Source organism: Ranitomeya variabilis, chromosome 8, assembly GCF_051348905.1.
Source record: "Ranitomeya variabilis isolate aRanVar5 chromosome 8, aRanVar5.hap1, whole genome shotgun sequence".
NCBI lineage: Eukaryota > Metazoa > Chordata > Amphibia > Anura > Dendrobatidae > Ranitomeya > Ranitomeya variabilis.
Window position 1 is genome coordinate 210,795,493 of NC_135239.1, and position 20,030 is coordinate 210,815,522.

The window sequence follows — 20,030 nt, forward strand, 5'->3', positions numbered from 1 at the left end:
GCGACGGGCGGTCACCAGATACTGATGATGGAGGAGGCGACGGGCGGTCCACCAGATACTGATGATGGAGGAGGCGACGGGCAGTCACCAGATACTGATGATGGAGGCGACGGGCGGTCACCAGATACCGATGATGGAGGAGGCGGTCACCAGAAACTGATGATGGAGGCTAATTACTGGCGGTCACCAGAAACTGATGATGGAGGCGACAAGCAGTCATAGCAAACTGATAAAGGAGGCGATGGACGGTCACCAGATACTAATGATCTAGGCGACGAGCGGTCACCAGATACTGATGATGGAGATGACGGGCGGTCACCAGATACTGATGATGGAGGAGGCAACAGGCAGTCACCAAATACTGATGATGGAGGTGGTGGGCAGTTGTCAGATACTGAAGATGGAGGAGACGGGTGGTCACCAGATATTGATGATGGAGGTGATGGGCGGTCACCAGATACTGATGATGGAGGTGATGGGCATACACCAGATACTGATGATGGAGGTAATGGGCATACACCAGATACTGATGATGGGGGTGACAGGTGGTCACCAGGTTCAGTTTGCATTTTGTTAATTGATAGTCTATTTTTATTATCACTTCCAATTTTTTAAAACCTCTTACGCTGCTGCAATTTTGCAACATTTTTAATTATGGGACATCTCCAAAATCTGGAAGCAGCAGTATACCCGTCAAATGTAACAAGGGCTAAATTCAGAAGGTCCACCCTCACTTGTCTGGTCCATGAATAGCAGGTCAGGAGCGCAGTGAAGACTGACCAGAGGAGAAGACAAGGAGGATAAAGGGCAACGCTGCACGACAATATATATCTTTTTTACACCAGAGGCTGCAGAATCTGAGTGTCGCCCCCTGTGGTCACATTTAGTGGGTTATTATTGTCGCCTCTTGTGGTCACATTTAGTGTGTTGTTATTTGCTATGTGTTTGTCAGGCTGATTTTTGTGGAATTACTATTCTCCTGGACGCTGAGCGTTCTCGCTGTCAGGATGCGTTTGGGTTCATGTAAGATCAATATGTTCCCGTGATATCACTAATTAGCCGCCAGCGATTACATTATCGTCTGATACAAGACAGAAAACAGCAGCTCACGGTAATGTTATGTAGGGAGGCAACTGGATGAGATCAGGGGGAGACGGATGAGCAGAGCTGAATTTGACATTTAACCCCCCCCTCTGTTTTATCTAACAAACGCCTCTGTCTCGTGCAGTGTCTGGCCGACTCACCACTGCTACATCAGACAAACTAACAATTTTAACCATTTAGGGCAACATACATTGGTAACTCACTTGCAACGCGGATCCGTAAAAATCACTGAGCGTTAGCAGAGGGGTCCCTCTGATTATTACGGGGTCCATCTGGTTTCCGTTATGCGCCAGTCCTTAGAACGGAAGTGAAACCGCAGCATGTACAAGTTATTCTTTCAATTAAAAATGTAAGTGATCGACATCAGATGAACTCAGCTCTGCTAAATCTGACAAACCAATGCCATGTAATACACCTACCTCCGATCCACTCGACATAACTACATCTGATAAACCCAGTCCTGCTCCACCCGACCATCTCAGCACTGCTTCATCTGGTAACACAGAAAATAATATTTCTGCTTCCTGCTGGATCGCCTACATTTGTGCTATGGATGTATCCGTCATACAGCAGGTACTGCCTCTGCACCCGTGTAATCAGCTGCTAATATGGCATGGATAGGATGCGAACACCAGTCCTAGTGACCGCGGCATCTACAGCGAATATAAAAAGTCTACACGCCCCTGTTAAAATGCCAGGTTGTGTGTCAAGTAAAATCCTACCAAAAAGAATAATTTTAGAACTTTTTCCCCCGTTTCTCGTCTCCTACAATCTGTACAGATCCAATGTAGAATAAACTGAAATCTTTTGGGGTAAAATAATGTGCTTGCCTAAATCTACACACCCTTACGCTAATGCTTTGGTGAAGTCCCCTATACATTTATGACACCATTCAGTCTTTTTGGTTCAGAGTCTATCACACGCCACATCTAGAATTGGCCATCTTTGCCCGCTGCTCCTTGCAGCAGCTCCACATCTGTCACATTGTGGGGTTATCTCCTGTGTACGGCGCCCTCTTCAGGTCACCTACAGATTGTCACTTGGGTTCAGGTCTGGGCTCAGACTGGGAAGTTCCAGAACTGCCATCTTCTTTTGAAGAAGCCGTTCTCTTGGTAATTTGGAGGTCACTTAGGGGTGTTGTCTGCTGAAAGGTGAAATTCCTCTTCAGCTTTTTAGCAGATGCCTGAAGGATTTGTTGCAGAATTGACTTACATTTGGAGCTGTCCTTATTTCCTTCTACCTCAACTATAGCCCCAGTTCCAGCTGCCAGAATAACAGCCCCAAAGCACAATGCTGCTTCCACCATGTCTCACTGTAGGGATGAGGATCTTCTGGCGATGTTCAGTGTTGACTTTCTATCTTTTGGAATTATGGCCATAAAGTTACACTTCTGCCCCCACAGGCTTCTGGCAGACAATGGAGGTTTTGGTAAAACATATCCAGGGTTTGATGTTTTTCTTTGTAAGAAAAAGCTTCCTTCTTACACCCGACCCCACAGGACAGACATATGAAATGATGAAAGTAATAAAACAATGCTTTTTCCATTTACCCCTTTATTATAAAAAATGTCAAATAATAAAAGGCCTCACGATTGGTATCGCCATGTTCGTAAAGATACCAAACTATAAAAAAAAAGTCACAGTAGTGGATTTATACGGTGAACTCCATGAAAACTGCTTTTGTGTTAATTTGCTGTAAAGAGTCATGGACTGACCACTGATTATTATGTCCTCAAAACACTGGGAACCTGCTGCAAAATCCGGACTCCCCGACTGACCCCTCGATCATGTTGCTGCAGCATCGGGGACCTGCTATAAAATCTGGACTCCCTAACTGACTCCTGATCATGTCCTCGAAGCACTGGGGACCTGCTGTAAGGCCAGAGATGGTTCTCCATCCTCGCCAGTAGTCCTCCCACTTCTTTACAGCACGTTCCCAGTGCTGCAAGGACAAGATTGGGGACAGTTGAGGAGTCTGGGTTTTGCAGTAAGACCCCAGTGCTTTCATGGCACAATTGGGGGTCAGGTCAGGAGTTTGAGTTTTGGACTCAGGACTTGATCAGGGGTCAGTTGTGGAGTCTTTATTGTGCAGCATCTCCCCGGTGATGCAAGAAAATGATCAGGGGACATTTGCGGAGTCCGGGTTTTGCAGCAAGGAGGGCATTTCTGTGCTTTGCAGCAAGACCCCCAGTGCTTTGGTGGCACTATTGGGAGTCGGTTCAGGAGTCTGAGTTTTGGATCGAGGCCATGATCTGGGGTCAGTAGGGAGGTCTGGGTTTTACAGCAGGTCCCTGATTCTTGCTCCTATGCTCCGCCATTCTGTTCTTTAGCGTGCTGAGTGATGTGAGTAGTCGTTATGTAGTGCACCTTGTATACGGGTGATCGGGCCCTGCGGACAGCCGTCTCCTGTCGGATATTCTCAGATATGAGACCAGGTTTTGCAGCCATGTTGGACTGACTCTAATATGCAGCTCTTTTTTCCCCGTCACCTTGGTAACTCTGGGAATGGCTCCAGACGGATCATGCATGACTGCAGAACAATATTTAACTCTGCCTGGAATATTCTGGCCGGAGAGGAGTCATGTGTCTGGTCCTGGGGTTTAGAGGGGGCAGAACGAGGGATGGAGTGTGTGAGCCGTGAATAGGCTGAGAAGGTGTAGGGCTTTATACAGAGAGGTAAAAACCAGTACGGGGAAAGATACAGAGTAACACTGCAACAATAACCAGATAATACTGCTATACTGCAGCTAAATAAGGCGCTTTTCATTATATTACTATGCTGTGAAATCGCACACTATGCATATATCACGGTACAGTACTATATATTCCCCATATAATAATACTGCCATATCATACCTCATTATTATTACCGCAGTGCGGACTCATGATTGTACCATACGATATGCACAAAATACCACACTACGTTCCCTTATGGCCTCCATATAATACTGCCACATAGCGCATTCATGAGATTGCCATACAGTCAACATTAGCAAATCATATTCTGCCAGTGTATAAATAATACTGCGATATATTGTAAACCTTCCATCCTCCCGTCCCTGCACAGTGAGTGTAATTAGCAGCAGTCGTGAAGTCCTGTGCTCCCTCCCTGCACTTAGCGTGGGCAATTAGGCAGAAAAGCTTTGGCGCTGTCCTCCGCTCCCCGTCTCAGCAGAGCCGCCATTACATCAAGTGTTCTGCTGGGTCAGTAAATCCTGCGATCAATCCCGCGCTGGGTTTGGACAGGCTATCGATTCCCGTTACTGCTAAATGGTTATTGGAAGGCAGGGTTATTTATGGGGGAGGATTTGTTGCTTTGTATCAGTTTTCTTCTGGATTATTTTCGTTTGAGCTTCTGTTTCGCGAGGAAAAGATAAGGAAAGTTCTGGTGACCCCGCGTGCAGGTGATCGCAGGATCAGTGTCCTCTTTTCTATAGTTGGCGGCAGTATAATTTGGGATCTCCAGGTGTTATATACTGGGAGATAAGGGCTGTGCTGTATCACTGATCACTCCACCTAAAATAATCCCAATTACAGCCCACAGGACATGGTTATACGCATATATTGTTTCCGTTTTTATTTTATATCTTTTCTATGATGAGCGTCTTCCCTATGACAACACTTGCTGATTTGGGTTATCATAGGTATCCTCATACAAGACATGAAATAATCTGCTGGGAATTTCTGGGGTTTAGTGCATTAATATAATAAAAAGGGTCAGTACCCCCCAATATTAGGCTTTATACTCTAGTCACCTTCAGAGCTGCATTCATATTTCTGTTGGTATACTGTTATCAAGTGCAGCTGTTGTGGGCTCAGATCTTAGTTACTGAGCAAGAAATCTGTGTTTGTGGGGGACATTTTACTCTTGTGTAGTGCAGCGGGGTTGGTGCAGTGTGACAGATAGGCAGGGACCACAGGAAAGTTCAAAGCAAAGTGACTGACAAATGGTATCCTCCGGATTGCAGCCGGGGCGTCAAGACAGTCCATATCCGAGACCAGTTACCGTGGGCGACTGCACCACCATGTCACGCTGAGGGGTGGCAGGTGTTTTGGCTTCACTTGGCTCCGTGTTACTTCACACATAAGCCAGATGTTGCAAAGCCACCTGCTCTGCAGTTTGCAAACCAAGACTGCCCCAGCCAACCCTCCGCTGCAGGGTTTTTAACTGGAATCTGTGGCCATGGGCCACTTGTAAGACCCGGCCTGGAGGGAGTGAACTGCATCACTACCATCCTGTAGTTCGCTCCAAAAATAAAAGCCCTTAACAGGTTTTCCTAAACATTGCCTTGGGCCAAATAACTTGACCTGGTCCACACTTACTTTTATTTTGCACTGCAATCACAGCTATATCTGTGACTGCAATGCACCCCAGCGGTCTCAATACGCTTCTATGCCCATCCTGGGGGACACATAGCGACCCTCGCATATGATCCCCCTCACTGCCTCACACTGGATAAACTGGTGTCTATATATCCAAGAATGTAAAAAAGCAGCTCTGGAGGTGACTGGAGTAAAATATAGTCGGCATGTTATGTGGATTGACAAGTAGAGTCTTTAGAGTGCAACCTTTGGCCTAATCTCTGCCAGCTGTCTCCCCCCCCCCCATTGCTGCCCCCAAATGTTCCTATTATCTCCATATAATACTGCCAATACACTACCTATATAATATTACCGTACTGAGTACAATGTATTCTCATATATAATGTGCATATATCACAGTGCACTGCCATACAGTACCTACATAATACTACCATTCGGGAGCCCATATTGTGCCATACAGTATGGATATGTTGCTGTAAAATACTGTATTACAATACTATGTAGTTTCCATATAATAGTGCCGCATAGTCTACATATAGCAGTACTGAACATAGAGTCCATACATTACTGCCATATAGTACGAACATATTACCGTACCGTGAAGACATATAGTGCCATACGGTATGTAGATATCACCGTTACTAATGAGGTCCCCATACAGTGCTGCCATATAGTGCTGCCATAGTATTTCCATAGAGTGAGCCTATAATAGTGTCATACAGCGAGTATATAAAATACTGCAGTGCCATACAGTGTGCCGTCATTACCACCATATACCGTTAGGTTTTGTTGTTCTTTCTCCAGCTCTCCATTTTCATTATCTCTGCTTGCTGTCACTTGCTTGTTTACAGACCTCACAGCTGAGGATTTGCTACAATTGCATCTAGCCTACACAATGCTCTGTGAGCCAATCAAATCAGCAGCATAAATCTCTCTCCTGATAGTTTGTTACAAAGTATCGGTCCGGGGTCCTGGCTGTTTAGGACACAGAGGATTGTCCTGACTGGATACATTGTAACAAAGCTTCAGCTGTGAGAAGTATAAGACTAGAATTATTAGAACAGACTCATTTTTGGCATTTTCCCATAGATGGGGGCTGTGCTGCTGTAATGGAGAATCATCAGCGCTTGCGATGGATGTGTCTGGCAGCAAGCAGAGATCTATCACAAGGCTCTGCTGTGATGGCAGCTTCCTCCTCAGATCCAGTTTTGCTCTGCAGCCGCTTCCCCTCCATTGCTCCCCGCAGAGCCACTAATTACAGATTACAAAATCACTTGGAACTAAAATAGGAGCCGGAAAGGGAGGATTTAAAGGGGCAGCGCGGGGTGTCAGGTTATCTGCAGGGACACAAAGCTCAGGGAATCCCCGGTTGATCGCTCTATATAACGTGGCTTTCATGGTCCTGATATGCGGCGTCTCTGGTCTCCGGGGATGAGACACATGTGCGGCTCAAGTGGCAATTACATAAAATCCGAGTATTGTAACCAATCCCCAGAATGAGGGCGAAAGGCGAGGAGCGAGGCAGCATGACACAGGGTGGCCCCAAAATTCGAGGGTTGTAACAATCCCCAGAATGAGGGCAAAAGACGAGGACCGAGGCAGCGTGACACAGGGTGGCCCCGAAATCCGAGGGTTGTAACAATCCCCAGAATGAGGGCAAAAGGCGAGGACCGAGGCAGCGTGACACAGGGTGGCCCCAAAATCCGAAGATTGTAACCAATCCCCAGAATGAAGGCAAAAGGCGAGGACCGAGGCAGCGTGACACAGGGTGGCCCCAAAATCCGAAGATTGTAACCAATCCCCAGAATGAAGGCGAAAGGCGAGGACCGAGGCAGCGGGACACAGGGTGGCCCCAAAATCCGAAGATTGTAACCAATCCCCAGAATGAAGGCAAAAGGCGAGGACCGAGGCAGCGTGACACAGGGTGGCCCCAGAATCCGAGGATTGTAACCAATCCCCAGAATGAGGGCGAAAGGCGAGGACCGAGGCAGCGTTACACAGGGTGGCCCCAAAATCTGAGGATTGTAACCAATCCCAAGAATGAGGGCGAAAGGCAAGGACCGAGGCAGCGTGACACAGGGTGGCCCCAAAGTCTGAGGATTGCAACCAATCCCAAGAATGAGGGCGAAAGGCGAGGACCGAGGCAGCGTGACACAGGGTGGCCCCAAAATCCGAAGATTGTAACCAATCCCCAGAATGAGGACAAAAGGCGAGGACCGAGGCAGCGTGACACAGGGTGGCCCCAAAATCTGAGGATTGTAACCAATCCCAAGAGTGAGGGCGAAAGGCGAGGTCCGAGGCAGCGTGACACAGGGTGGCCCCAAAATCTGAGGATTGTAACCAATCCCAAGAATGAGGGCGAAAGGCGAGGACCGAGGCAGCGTGACACAGGGTGGCCCCAAAATCCGAGGATTGTAACCAATCCCCAGAATGAGGACAAAAGGCGAGGACCGAGGCAGCGTGACACAGGGTGGCCCCAAAATCCGAGGATTGTAACCAATCCCAAGAATGAGGGCGAAAGGCAAGGACCGAGGCAGCGTGACACAGGGTGGCCCCAAAATCCGAAGATTGTAACATATCCCCAGAATGAGGGCGAAAGGCGAGGACCGAGGCAGCGTGACACAGGGTGGCCCCAAAATCCGAGGATTGTAACCAATCCCCAGAATGAAGGCGAAAGGCGAGGACCGAGGCAGCGTGACACAGGGTGGCCCTAAAGAACTGTGTGATGTCCCCCCCAATAGTGTTACGGGTATCTCCATTGATCAGGTCATGTTGGGGGTTGTAGTGTGTAGAGTATAGCAGATTTGTATTAGGACATGTTCCGTGGATGGATTATGTTGGGGGTTGTAGTGTTCTGTGTATAGAGTACAGCAGACTTGTATTAGGACATGTTCAGTGGTCGGGTCACATTGGGGGTTGTAGTGCACTGAGCATAATAGAATTGGGTTAGGCCTTGTTGTTTGGTAATAAATGTCTTTGGACTATAGGATCCTGATCTGGCCATCATAAGGCCGGTCACACGTCCGACATTCACGGTCTGAACAAGCCCTAAAGACATATATGAGGCTGTGGTGTTCGGGTCAGGGGACACACAGCCGTCCGTACTTGGACCATGAACGTTGGACATATGAATCCGTCCTTAGAACACGCTGATATTGTAACACGGGGGTCTCGGCTGGACACATATCTTCTGTAACAGAGGTGATTGGGGGCCGATAGCTATGAGGACGCAGTATGGAGTAGGTGGGGGAGGCCCTGAGGAAATTCTAGGGCAGCTGTCCAAGGTCCTGACAAGAAGCCAAAGCAAGGACCAGATGTGGAGCCGCAGGCGCCCCCCCCCCTCCATGATGAACAGAATGATTTTAACTACGGCTGATACATTGTAGACGCTCCGAGACATGTACAAGAGATTGACGGAAATTATGGGAACTATAAGCCCAAAATACAGTTGACCTTAAGATATGGGAAAGTTTCAGGGACTAAAACACCTAATGTCTTCACTGTGGGGGAAGATCTTTTCCCGTGCACAGCATGCTTCCTGTCTGACCCAGTAGAATACTAGTCCTTTTGCCGATGCATGAAATCCCTGTTCTTGTGGTTCTCGGAGCACCAACATTGCTCCTGGAAGCAGTATTGGGGTTATGGAAACAGTCAGCAGCGTCCTCTCTCATGTGAGCAATGCTTGGAAACTCCTGTTGTATCTGGAAACAGTCAGCAGTGTTCACCGTCACATCAGAGCTTGGAGGGTCATGTTATATATGGAGACGGCAGTGTTCACCGTCATATCAGAGCTTGTAAAGTCATGTTATATATGGAGACAGCAGTGTTCTCCGTCATATCAGAGCTTGGAAGGTCATGTTATATATGGAGACGGCAGTGTTCACCGTCATATCAGAGCTTGTAAAGTCATGTTATATATGGAGACGGCAGTGTTCACCGTCACATCAGAGCTTGGAGGGTCATGTTATATATGGAGACGGCAGTGTTCACCGTCACATCAGAGCTTGTAAAGTCATGTTATATATGGAGACGGCAGTGTTCACCGTCACATCAGAGCTTGTAAAGTCATGTTATATATGGAGATGGCAGTGTTCACCGTCATATCAGAGCTTGGAGGGTCATGTTATATATGGAGACGGCAGTGTTCACCGTCACATCAGAGCTTGGAAGGTCATGTTATATATGGAGACGGCAGTGTTCACCGTCACATCAGAGCTTGGAAGGTCATGTTATACAGTGGGGCAAAAAAGTATTTAGTCAGTCAGCAATAGTGCAAGTTCCACCACTTAAAAAGATGAGAGGCGTCTGTAATTTACATCATAGGTAGACCTCAACTATGGGAGACAAACTGCGAAACGAAAATCCAGAAAATCACATTGTCTGTTTTTTTATCATTTTATTTGCATATTATGGTGGAAAATAAGTATTTGGTCAGAAACAAACAATCAAGATTTCTGGCTCTCACAGACCTGTAACTTCTTCTTTAAGAGTCTCCTCTTTCCTCCACTCATTACCTGTAGTAATGGCACCTGTTTAAACTTGTTATCAGTATAAAAAGACACCTGTGCACACCCTCAAACAGTCTGACTCCAAACTCCACTATGGTGAAGACCAAAGAGCTGTCAAAGGACACCAGAACCAAAATTGTAGCCCTGCACCAGGCTGGGAAGACTGAATCTGCAATAGCCAACCAGCTTGGAGTGAAGAAATCAACAGTGGGAGCAATAATTAGAAAATGGAAGACATTCAAGACCACTGATAATCTCCCTCGATCTGGGGCTCCACGCAAAATCCCACCCCGTGGGGTCAGAATGATCACAAGAACGGTGAGCAAAAATCCCAGAACCACGCGGGGGGACCTAGTGAATGAACTGCAGAGAGCTGGGACCAATGTAACAAGGCCTACCATAAGTAACACACTACGCCACCATGGACTCAGATCCTGCAGTGCCAGACGTGTCCCACTTCTTAAGCCAGTACATGTCCGGGTCCATCTGAAGTTTGCTAGAGAGCATTTGGATGATCCAGAGGAGTTTTGGGAGAATGTCCTACAACGAAGGAGTGGCTTCGTAAGAAGCATTTCAACATTTCAAGGTCCTGGAGTGGCCTAGCCAGTCTCCAGATCTCAACCCTATAGAAAACCTTTGGAGGGAGTTGAAAGTCCGTGTTGCCAAGCGAAAAGCCAAAAACATCACTGCTCTAGAGGAGATCTGCATGGAGGAATGGGCCAACATACCAACAACAGTGTGTGGCAACCTTGTGAAGACTTACAGAAAACGTTTGACCTCTGTCATTGCCAACAAAGGATATATTACAAAGTATTGAGATGAAATTTTGTTTCTGACCAAATTCTTATTTTCCACAATAATATGCAAATAAAATGATAAAAAAACAGACAATGTGATTTTCTAGATTTTTTTTTCTCAGTTTGTCTCCCATAGTTGAGGTCTACCTATGATGTAAATTACAGACGCCTCTCATCTTTTTAAGTGGTGGAACTTGCACTATTGCTGACTGACTAAATACTTTTTTGCCCCACTGTATATGGAGACGGCAGTGTTCACCGTCACATCAGAGCTTGTAAGATGATGTTATATATGGAGACGGCAGTGTTTCTCTCATATAACAAAGCTTGGAAGGTGATGTTGTATATGGAAACAGTCAGCAATGTCCGCTGTCGTGTGACGGCGCCACGTTTCTCGGTGCTTTGTGGTTACCTCTGTGTCTGACATTGAGGCCCCTTGTTCTGGAGGACACGTGAAGCCTCCCGTACACTGTAATTAGGTGACCTCTTTCTCAAGGCTTCATCTCCTGCCAGCCAAGTTATTAATGGTCGTCCTCGAGGGCAGCGTGTCTGACCGTCCATTTCCGTGTTTCCTTCTCCGCAGAGATCCGCAGCCAGCTGGTGGAACAGTTTAAGTGCCTGGAGCAGCAATCCGAGTCCCGGCTGTCACTTCTCCAGGACTTACAAGAGTTTTTCCGCAGAAAGGCCGAGATCGAACTGGAATATTCCCGCAGCTTGGACAAACTGGCCGAGAGGTTCTCCTCCAAGGTCCGCAACGCTCGGGAACAGCATCACTTCAAGTAAGCAGTGGGAAATGAGGGGTTAATGTCCCAGCTCGTGGTGCGGCCAGTGCCCTCTAGATAAGCAGTGGGCGCGTGGTGTAGTAACCTGTCATTTTCAGATATTTTGAGGCATGAAAGTCTGCAAATAACTCATCCTTTATGTGCTGCCAGCTGGGCGAGCCGAGAACGTGATCACATGTGGACCGGGGTAATGTCACCCCACCAGGGGCGCAAAATCGGGAACCAACCATGAGCCATTTTGGATCCCTTTAAACACTGGGACATGGGTGCGACTGCTACCTGTGCTCCAGTGCAGATGTATCCGTCCACAGTAATTCCTATGGGGAGAGGGGTTAGTTGTGGACCACTTCCTATACTAGTAGAGTGCAAGATCATGCAAAGCTGGTGATCAGAGGGGGTGCAATCCAAACTGGTGCCCTACGCCCCCTGAGCCCCTACCAGAAAGAGCGATGGCATCAGAGGGCAATGCAGGAGAGTCGGGACTGAGGGCCTGGATGAACGGCGAACCTCACGGTAAATGCACACTGACAAAACACCAAGAGCCAAACAAATCATCGGGATTTCAGTGCAGATTTACCTCTAAGGGCCCGTGCACACCTTGCAGATTTGTCACAAAACCTGAGGGGTTTCCTGATGGCAGCAACGGTTTTTGAGAACCTTGAAGTTTCGTGCACACGTTACTTATTTCTGACTTGCAGATTTCTATTTGCAGTGTGTTAATTCTGTCAGGGCTTCTGCTGCAGATTTCATTCATACTAATGAGAGGGAAAAATCTGCACCAAAAATCCATGAAAAAAAAACACGTAAAAAATGCACCTATTTTGAGCAGCTTTTTTGCTGCCAAGAGATATAGAACTTTCTGTACTTTTTGACTTTAATGGGGAGAATCCACTAAAAGTGCACAACATAAAGTGACATGCTGCAGATGAAGAGAAAAATGAAGTGGCGTGCAGATGAGATTGTGAACTCCTCCTCCATTTTTATCTGTTAGGCTACTTTCACACATCAGGTTTTTTGCATCAGGCACAATCTGGCGAATGTTGGAAAAACCGGATCCGGCGCAGATTGTGGAAAACTGATGCAACGGATCCGTTTTTTCGATGGATCCGGCTAGCATATCTAGCTTATTGGATAAAAAAAACTTGGAGCATGCTCAGTTTAAAAAAAATGGAATCCGGCGCCGGAATCGGTCATTTTCCGGATCCGGCTCCCATAGGCTTCCATTCTAGCAAACAGCCAGAAGCGCCGGATCCGGCGCTTCCGGCTTTTTCGCTGGAGACAAAAACGTTGCTATGGACTTTTCTTCCAGAAACCGAAAACGGCAGATTTGCCGGATCCGGTGAAAAACGGACCAAACGCAATGTCATCTGGCGCAATCCGGCACTAATACAAGTCTATGCGAAAAAAAAACGGATCCGGCAGCAACATTCGCCAGATCCGTTTTTTTTTAAATTTAGCCGGTTTGAGCCTGACGGCGAAAACCTGATGTGTGAAAGTAGCCTTACTGTTTTCTGCTGTGGACTTTCCATGCGCCAAAAGAACCCTTCCTGAGAGGCCTTACTATATGTTCACATGCTGCAAGTTTTTGGAGTTTAAAATCTGTAGCAAAGTGAATGACACTTTACTAAATGTTATTGACACGCTCTGGAAAAATTCTGCAGCAGAACATGAGCAGAGCTGCCCGTCGATTTATGCTGCGGATTTTAGTATCGGCAAGGGTGAAATTTAGTGCAAATTCTTGTGTAATAATAAATGTGGATTTTGATGAGTATTAACAGCAGATGATCTGTAGAAGAAAACTTGTATGCATGTGTTTACCAGGGCTGTGAAGTCGGAGTCGATTTCGGTATAAAATGGGCTGACTCCGACTCCTATCATATATAATACATTGGGTGCAGTAGTACAATGCAGGATGTGCTGTAAATGTTTTCATAAGAATTTGGGAAAGTTATGTATTGTCCTATTAATGTCTGTTCTATTCCTGATCTAAGATCTTGGCTTTTAGTGGAGATGAATCTGTGCTGCACTTTATGCACATGCTCAGTAGTGACTGGGGATCAGTAGTGACAGTGGCTGGGGAAATTGAGGAGTCGGAGGTTTGGCTTACTGACTCCACCGCCCTGGTGTTTACACTCTGCTCGGATGCCCTCGGTCACCACCTGCTGCCTGTAGGACCGCTATCCTGTCTGTGGCAGTGAGGGTTTGGGCCCCTTTTCTCTGCAGCTCATGTGATTACACTGTGGGGGGCTTTCCTACAATGCAGCTATAACTATTGTGTAAGGGGCTTGTGGTGGGGGATCTCGGGTGGGTGTCAGTGAACTGGGAATGAGGGTGTAGGCATGCTGGGATTTGTAGTTTCACAATAGCTGGAGTTTCACTGGTGGCAGATCCCTGCCTTGGTGTATGGTTCAAGTTTCCTTTGTACGCTGGGTCTTGTAGTCCCCTTAGTTTATGGCACTGCTGTGATATCCATCTTTCTGTCCATGTTTTATTCCAGTAGGGATTGTCATCAGTTAATTACTAGACTGAGTTTCCATTGATTTCCCGTCCAGATGAGAATTAGCGTTTATTATCAGAGGGCAGCGATGAGCGTAAATCCTGGCTGATCTACAGACGCATTTACTGCGCAGGTGGAGTCTCGCACAGTGCAGCATTTATTTCTAGCAGAAATCGTAACGGCATATATTGGGAAACCTGAATAGTAATATGTGGGGCCTCCATTAAATGACCATAGGTGTTGTTACACAGCTTTCCTAGAATCCAGAAAGGTAGAGCTGGCAACTTGTGCTGTGATATGGGCAGTGACAATGTATCACTATCAGGCAGGCAATGTATCATTGTGTCACTTGGCAGGTTTGTCTCCAGGGGTCTAGGGGAACTGTATTGACTGTCATATTAGAGGTCACTTAGCTCATCCCAAATCAGAAATGGGTAAATAATGACTAAAGGGAATATTTCACATCCCGACAAACGAGAATGAATAGTAATTGCCATATTTGCAGAGTTCTGCCATTTTCTTACAGATTATAGCACCACCTGGTGTTCATAGTGTATAACAATGTGCACGTCCAGCGAATGAGCTAACTGCTGGTGGTCGCACATGCTCAGTCACTCCCCTCCAAGCCAAGTCTCTGCATAGTGACCCTCTGTCTACTGCCCGGCAGCCAATAGGAATAGCTTTGTGCCTGCTGGTCAGGGAAGGAGCGGGGGCTCTGTAGTCCATGGCAGTATAGCTGAGAAGACTGCTTCTCTGTAAGCTCAGCTGTCAGAGGGAGGAGGAGACTGATTCTGTCCTGATCCCATTCCAGCAGCATCAAGGGGACCAAAACTTATGTAAAAGATGGCAAAGTCCATGCCATAGGATTACACAGGAGCTTGGGGGTAGGATGGTGGCATGGAGGAGGCATGCACAATGCTAGGAACACTGAATATTACATTGATACAGTAATTACATTGATTTCTCATATGAAATTAACCCTGAAAGGGGAAGTGTTCTCTGCTAACCTCACTGCTCTGTAAATGTTTTGGGATTTTCAGGAAGGATCAGCATCTCCTCTCTCCTGTGAACTGCTGGTATCTGGTTTTGTCCCAGACCAGGCGTGAGAGCAAGGACCACGCCACGCTGAATGACCTCTTCCTCAATAATGTCATCGTCCGGCTGTCGCACATCAGCGAGGACGTCATTAGACTCTTTAAGAAGGTGAGAATCGGGGCAAAACGCCTTCATTTCCTTAGGAATGTTTTCCAACTGCTGCCCCTTCTCCATGGTGGAGGCTCCCATCGCACAATGTCGGGTCCCAAGGAGGCATGTTGGGGTCCACATTGTGGTGTCAAGCTGACATCTGCTGTGTGGCCTGTGTCTCTGCCACATGCTCAGTCTATGCACGTGCCCGTTCTCTGCTGTGTGCTCCATCTCTGCTGTGTGCCCAGTCTATGCATGTGCCCGTTCTCTGCTGTGTGCCCCATCTCTGCTATGTGCTCTGTCTATGCTCTGCGTCCTGTTCTGTGTGCCCCATCTATATGTGCCCTGACTATGCGCATGTGCCCCATCTCTGCTGTGTGCCCAGTCTATGCATGTGCCCGTTCTCTGCTGTGTGCCCCATCTCTGCTATGTGCTCTGTCTATGCTCTGCGTCCTGTTCTGTGTGCCCCATCTATATGTGCCCTGACTATGCGCATGTGCCCCATCTCTGCTGTGTGCCCAGTCTATGCATGTGCTCCATCTCTGCTGTGTGCCCAGTCTATGCATGTACCCTGTTCTCTATGTGCTATGCTCTCTGCATGTGCTCCAGCTCTGCTTTGTCTCTGCCATGTGCCCTGTTCTCTGCCATGTGCTCCATCTCTGCTGTGTGACCTGTGTCTCTGCCGTGTGCCCATGTCTTTTCTACGTGACCATTCTCTGCAGTGCGCCGTCTCTGCCGCGGGTTCTGTTTTTTAATTGTAATATAACGAAGGTTGATCATTGTGCGATAAAAAAATTCTGCAACTTCCTTATAGACACCGGATATAATTTTAGCACGAGTCCTGCCTCTGCATTACCAGACAAGTCCTTTTCATTGCAGGTACTTCACTATCCCTATGACAACTCTTCCAGTCCGGTGCGGTGTTGGATATTAGAGGGCTTTATCTTGGATCACCCTCTTCATCATGCTCATACACACACAAAGCAGATATATATACAGTGGCATGTAAGAGTTTGGGCACCCCTGGTCAAAATTACTGTTATTGTGAACAGTTAATCAAGTTGAAGTTGAAATGATCTCTAAAAGGCCTAAAGTTACAGATGACACATTTACTTTGTATTTTAGGAAAAAAAATATTTTTTTTCATCTTTTACATTTGAAAAATTACAAAAAGGAAAATGGGCTGATGTAAAAGTTTGGGCACCCTGCATGGTTAGTACCTAGTGTCACCTCCTTTTGCAAGTATCACAGCTTGTAAACGCTTTTTGTAACCAGACAATTCTTTCAATTCTTGTTTGAGCGATTTTCCTCCATTCTTGGAGAATTCCTCCCGTTCTGTGAGATTCCTGGGGCTTCTTGCATCCTCTGCTATTTTGAGGTCTCACCAGAGATTTTCAATGATGTTCAGATCAGGGGACTGTGAGGGCCATTGTAAAACCTTCAGTTTGCCCCTTTTGAAGTCGTCTATTGCTTATTGTGACGTGTGTTTAGGATTATTCTCCATGTGTAGAAGCCATCCTCTTCCTCTTTTCACCTTCAGCTTTTTTACAGATGTGTAATGTTTACATCAAGAATTTGTTGAAATTTCCTTGAATCCATTCTTCCCTCTACTCGTGAAATGTTCCTCGTGCCATTGGCTGTAACACAACCCAAAAGCATGATTGGTCCACCCCCATGCTTAACGGTTGGCGAGATGTTATTTTTCCTGAAATTCTGTGCCATTTTTTCCAACACATATTTTTTGATCATTGTGGCCAGAGAGTTCTATTTTATCCTCATCGGTCCACAGGACTTGTTTCCAAAATGCATCAGGCTTGTTTAGATGTTCTTTTGCATAATTCTGAAGTATAATTTTATGGTGAGGACGCAGGAGAGGTTTTCTTCTGATGACTTTTCCATGAAGGCCATATTTGTGCAGGTGTCTCTGGACAGTAGAACAATGTACCACAACTCCAGATTCTGATAAATCTTTCTGAAGATATTTTGCAGTCAAGTGGGGTTCTGATTTGTCTCTCTAGCAATCCTACGAGAATCTCTCACTGACAATTTGCTTGTTCTTCCATACCTTATATTGACCTCCACTGTTCCTGGTAACTGCCATTTCTTATTACATTTGGAACTGTGGAAAGGGCAACTTGAAAATGCTTTGCTATCTTCTTATAGCCTTCTCCTGCTTTGTGGGCCTCCAATATTTTCATTTTCGGAGAGCTAAGCAGCTGCTAAGAAGAACCCATGGCTGCTGTTTTTTGGCACAAAGTTAGAGGAGGCTGGGTTTTTATAAAGCCAGTAAATTTGCATCACCCGGCCTTTCCTAACAATGATCGTGAAGAAGCCATAACCGTAACAGGCTAACTAAGATCTGAAACCTTGGTCAAAGTTATCTGAGCACACAAATCTCCAAGGGTGCATAATCTTTAGCATCGGCCCATTTTCCTTTTTGTAATTTTTAAAATGTCAAAAATTACAATAAAGACATTATACACACACTATATATGTGTGTGTGTGTGTGTGTGTTTGTATGTATGTGTGTGTGTGAGATATATATATAAAACTTCTTAAAGTACAAAGTAAATGTCTCATCTTTAACTTTAGTCTTAGTTTAGTCCCACTACTAGGACAACCCCTTCTGAAACTAAATGTTCAGCCCGATAAAATAATAGCCTATACTGGCCTCCCGTGCCGGCTCTGTTCCAGCAGTGGCGGCACTCGTGGTTCCGGGGCTGTGATGTGGTGAGAGAGTTGGGCGACAGCTGATCCCAGAGTACCTCTTCATGTTCCTTTCGACAAAAGGAGGGGACAGTGATGCCAGCGCTGATTAAGCGCCAGTGTCACATATGACAACCCCCGCATCACTGCCCCAGGACAGCGAGTGCCGACACAGCTGGAACAGAGCCGGCACTGGAGGTGAGCATAACATTTATTATTTTATTCGGGCTGAACATTCAGCTTAAGAAGGGGTTATCCTAGTAGTGGAGAACCCCTTTAACTGTTCACAGTAACAGTAATTTTGACCAGGGGTGCCAAAACAATTACATGGCACTGTATATATTTGTTCACATCGATTTAATTGTTGATGTTGATCCACAGGTTTCCTATTCAGTGACGGAGCAGGAATAATTAGCTGCATTCTCCTTTAAGTACGGTGTATTTAACAATTACTCTGTATCTTGTAGAGTAAAGGCCCCGTCTCACATAGCGAGATCGCTAGCGAGATCGCTGCTGAGTCACAAGTTTTGTGACGCAACAGCGACCTCCATAGCGATCTCGCTATGTGTGACACGTACCAGCGATCAGGCCCCTGCTGCGAGATCGCTGGTCGTGTCGGAATGGCCTGGACCTTTTTTTGGTCGTTGAGGCCCCGCTGACATCGCTGAATCGGTGTGTGTGACACCGATCCAGCGATGTCTTCACTGGTAACCAGGGTAAACATCGGGTTACTAAGCGCAGGGCCGCGCTTAGTAACCCGATGTTTACCCTGGTTACCAAAAAAAACAAACAGTACATACTCGCCTTTCGGTGTCCAGGTCCCTTGCCGTCTGCTTCCTGCTCTCACTGACTGCCGGCCGTACAGTGAGAAGTGAGAGCACAGCAGTGACGTCACCGCTGCGCTCTGCTCTCACAGTACGGCGGCTCAGTCAGAGCAGGAAGCAGACGGCAAGGGACCTGGACACCGAAAGGCGAGTATGTACTGTTTGTTTTTTTTGGTAACCAGGGTAAACATCGGGTTACTAAGCGCGGCCCTGCGCTTAGTAACCCGATGTTTACCCTGGTTACCCGGGTGCTGCAGGGGGACTTCGGCATCGTTGAAGACAGTTTCAACGATGCCGAAGTCGTTCCCCTGATCGTTGGTCGCTGGAGAGAGCTGTCTGTGTGACAGCTCCCCAGCGACCACACAGCGACTTACCAACGATCACGGCCAGGTCGTATCGCTGGTCGTGATCGTTGGTAAATCGCTTAGTGAGACGGGTGCATAATCTTTAGCATCGGCCCATTTTCCTTTTTGTAATTTTTAAAATGTCAAAAATTACAATAAAGACATTATACACACACTATATATGTGTGTGTGTGTGTGTGTGTTTGTATGTATGTGTGTGTGTGAGATATATATATAAAACTTCTTAAAGTACAAAGTAAATGTCTCATCTTTAACTTTAGTCTTAGTTTAGTCCCACTACTAGGACAACCCCTTCTGAAACTAAATGTTCAGCCCGATAAAATAATAGCCTATACTGGCCTCCCGTGCCGGCTCTGTTCCAGCAGTGGCGGCACTCGTGGTTCCGGGGCTGTGATGTGGTGAGAGAGTTGGGCGACAGCTGATCCCAGAGTACCTCTTCATGTTCCTTTCGACAAAAGGAGGGGACAGTGATGCCAGCGCTGATTAAGCGCCAGTGTCACATATGACAACCCCCGCATCACTGCCCCAGGACAGCGAGTGCCGACACAGCTGGAACAGAGCCGGCACTGGAGGTGAGCATAACATTTATTATTTTATTCGGGCTGAACATTCAGCTTAAGAAGGGGTTATCCTAGTAGTGGAGAACCCCTTTAACTGTTCACAGTAACAGTAATTTTGACCAGGGGTGCCAAAACAATTACATGGCACTGTATATATTTGTTCACATCGATTTAATTGTTGATGTTGATCCACAGGTTTCCTATTCAGTGACGGAGCAGGAATAATTAGCTGCATTCTCCTTTAAGTACGGTGTATTTAACAATTACTCTGTATCTTGTAGAGTAAGGATATCGGGCTGCAGATGCACGAGGAGCTGGCAAAGGTCACAAATGAGCTGTACACGGTGAGCTCTGGGGATATTGGGGATATTCGCTGCTCA

At 46.7% G+C, this 20,030-nt stretch overlaps 1 protein-coding gene across 4 annotated transcripts in view; it reads left to right on the forward strand.

Moving 5' to 3' along the window:
• Positions 1 to 20,030, forward strand: part of SRGAP3 (SLIT-ROBO Rho GTPase activating protein 3) — a 113,486-nt gene that overhangs the window by 49,960 nt on the left and 43,496 nt on the right. For all 4 annotated transcript variants that reach the window (XM_077276742.1, XM_077276740.1, XM_077276743.1 and 1 more), the window contains 3 exons: positions 11,315 to 11,510; positions 15,051 to 15,213; positions 19,932 to 19,994. In XM_077276742.1, the coding sequence (XP_077132857.1) occupies positions 11,315 to 11,510; positions 15,051 to 15,213; positions 19,932 to 19,994 (422 nt within the window). The remainder of the gene's footprint in view (positions 1 to 11,314; positions 11,511 to 15,050; positions 15,214 to 19,931; positions 19,995 to 20,030) is intronic.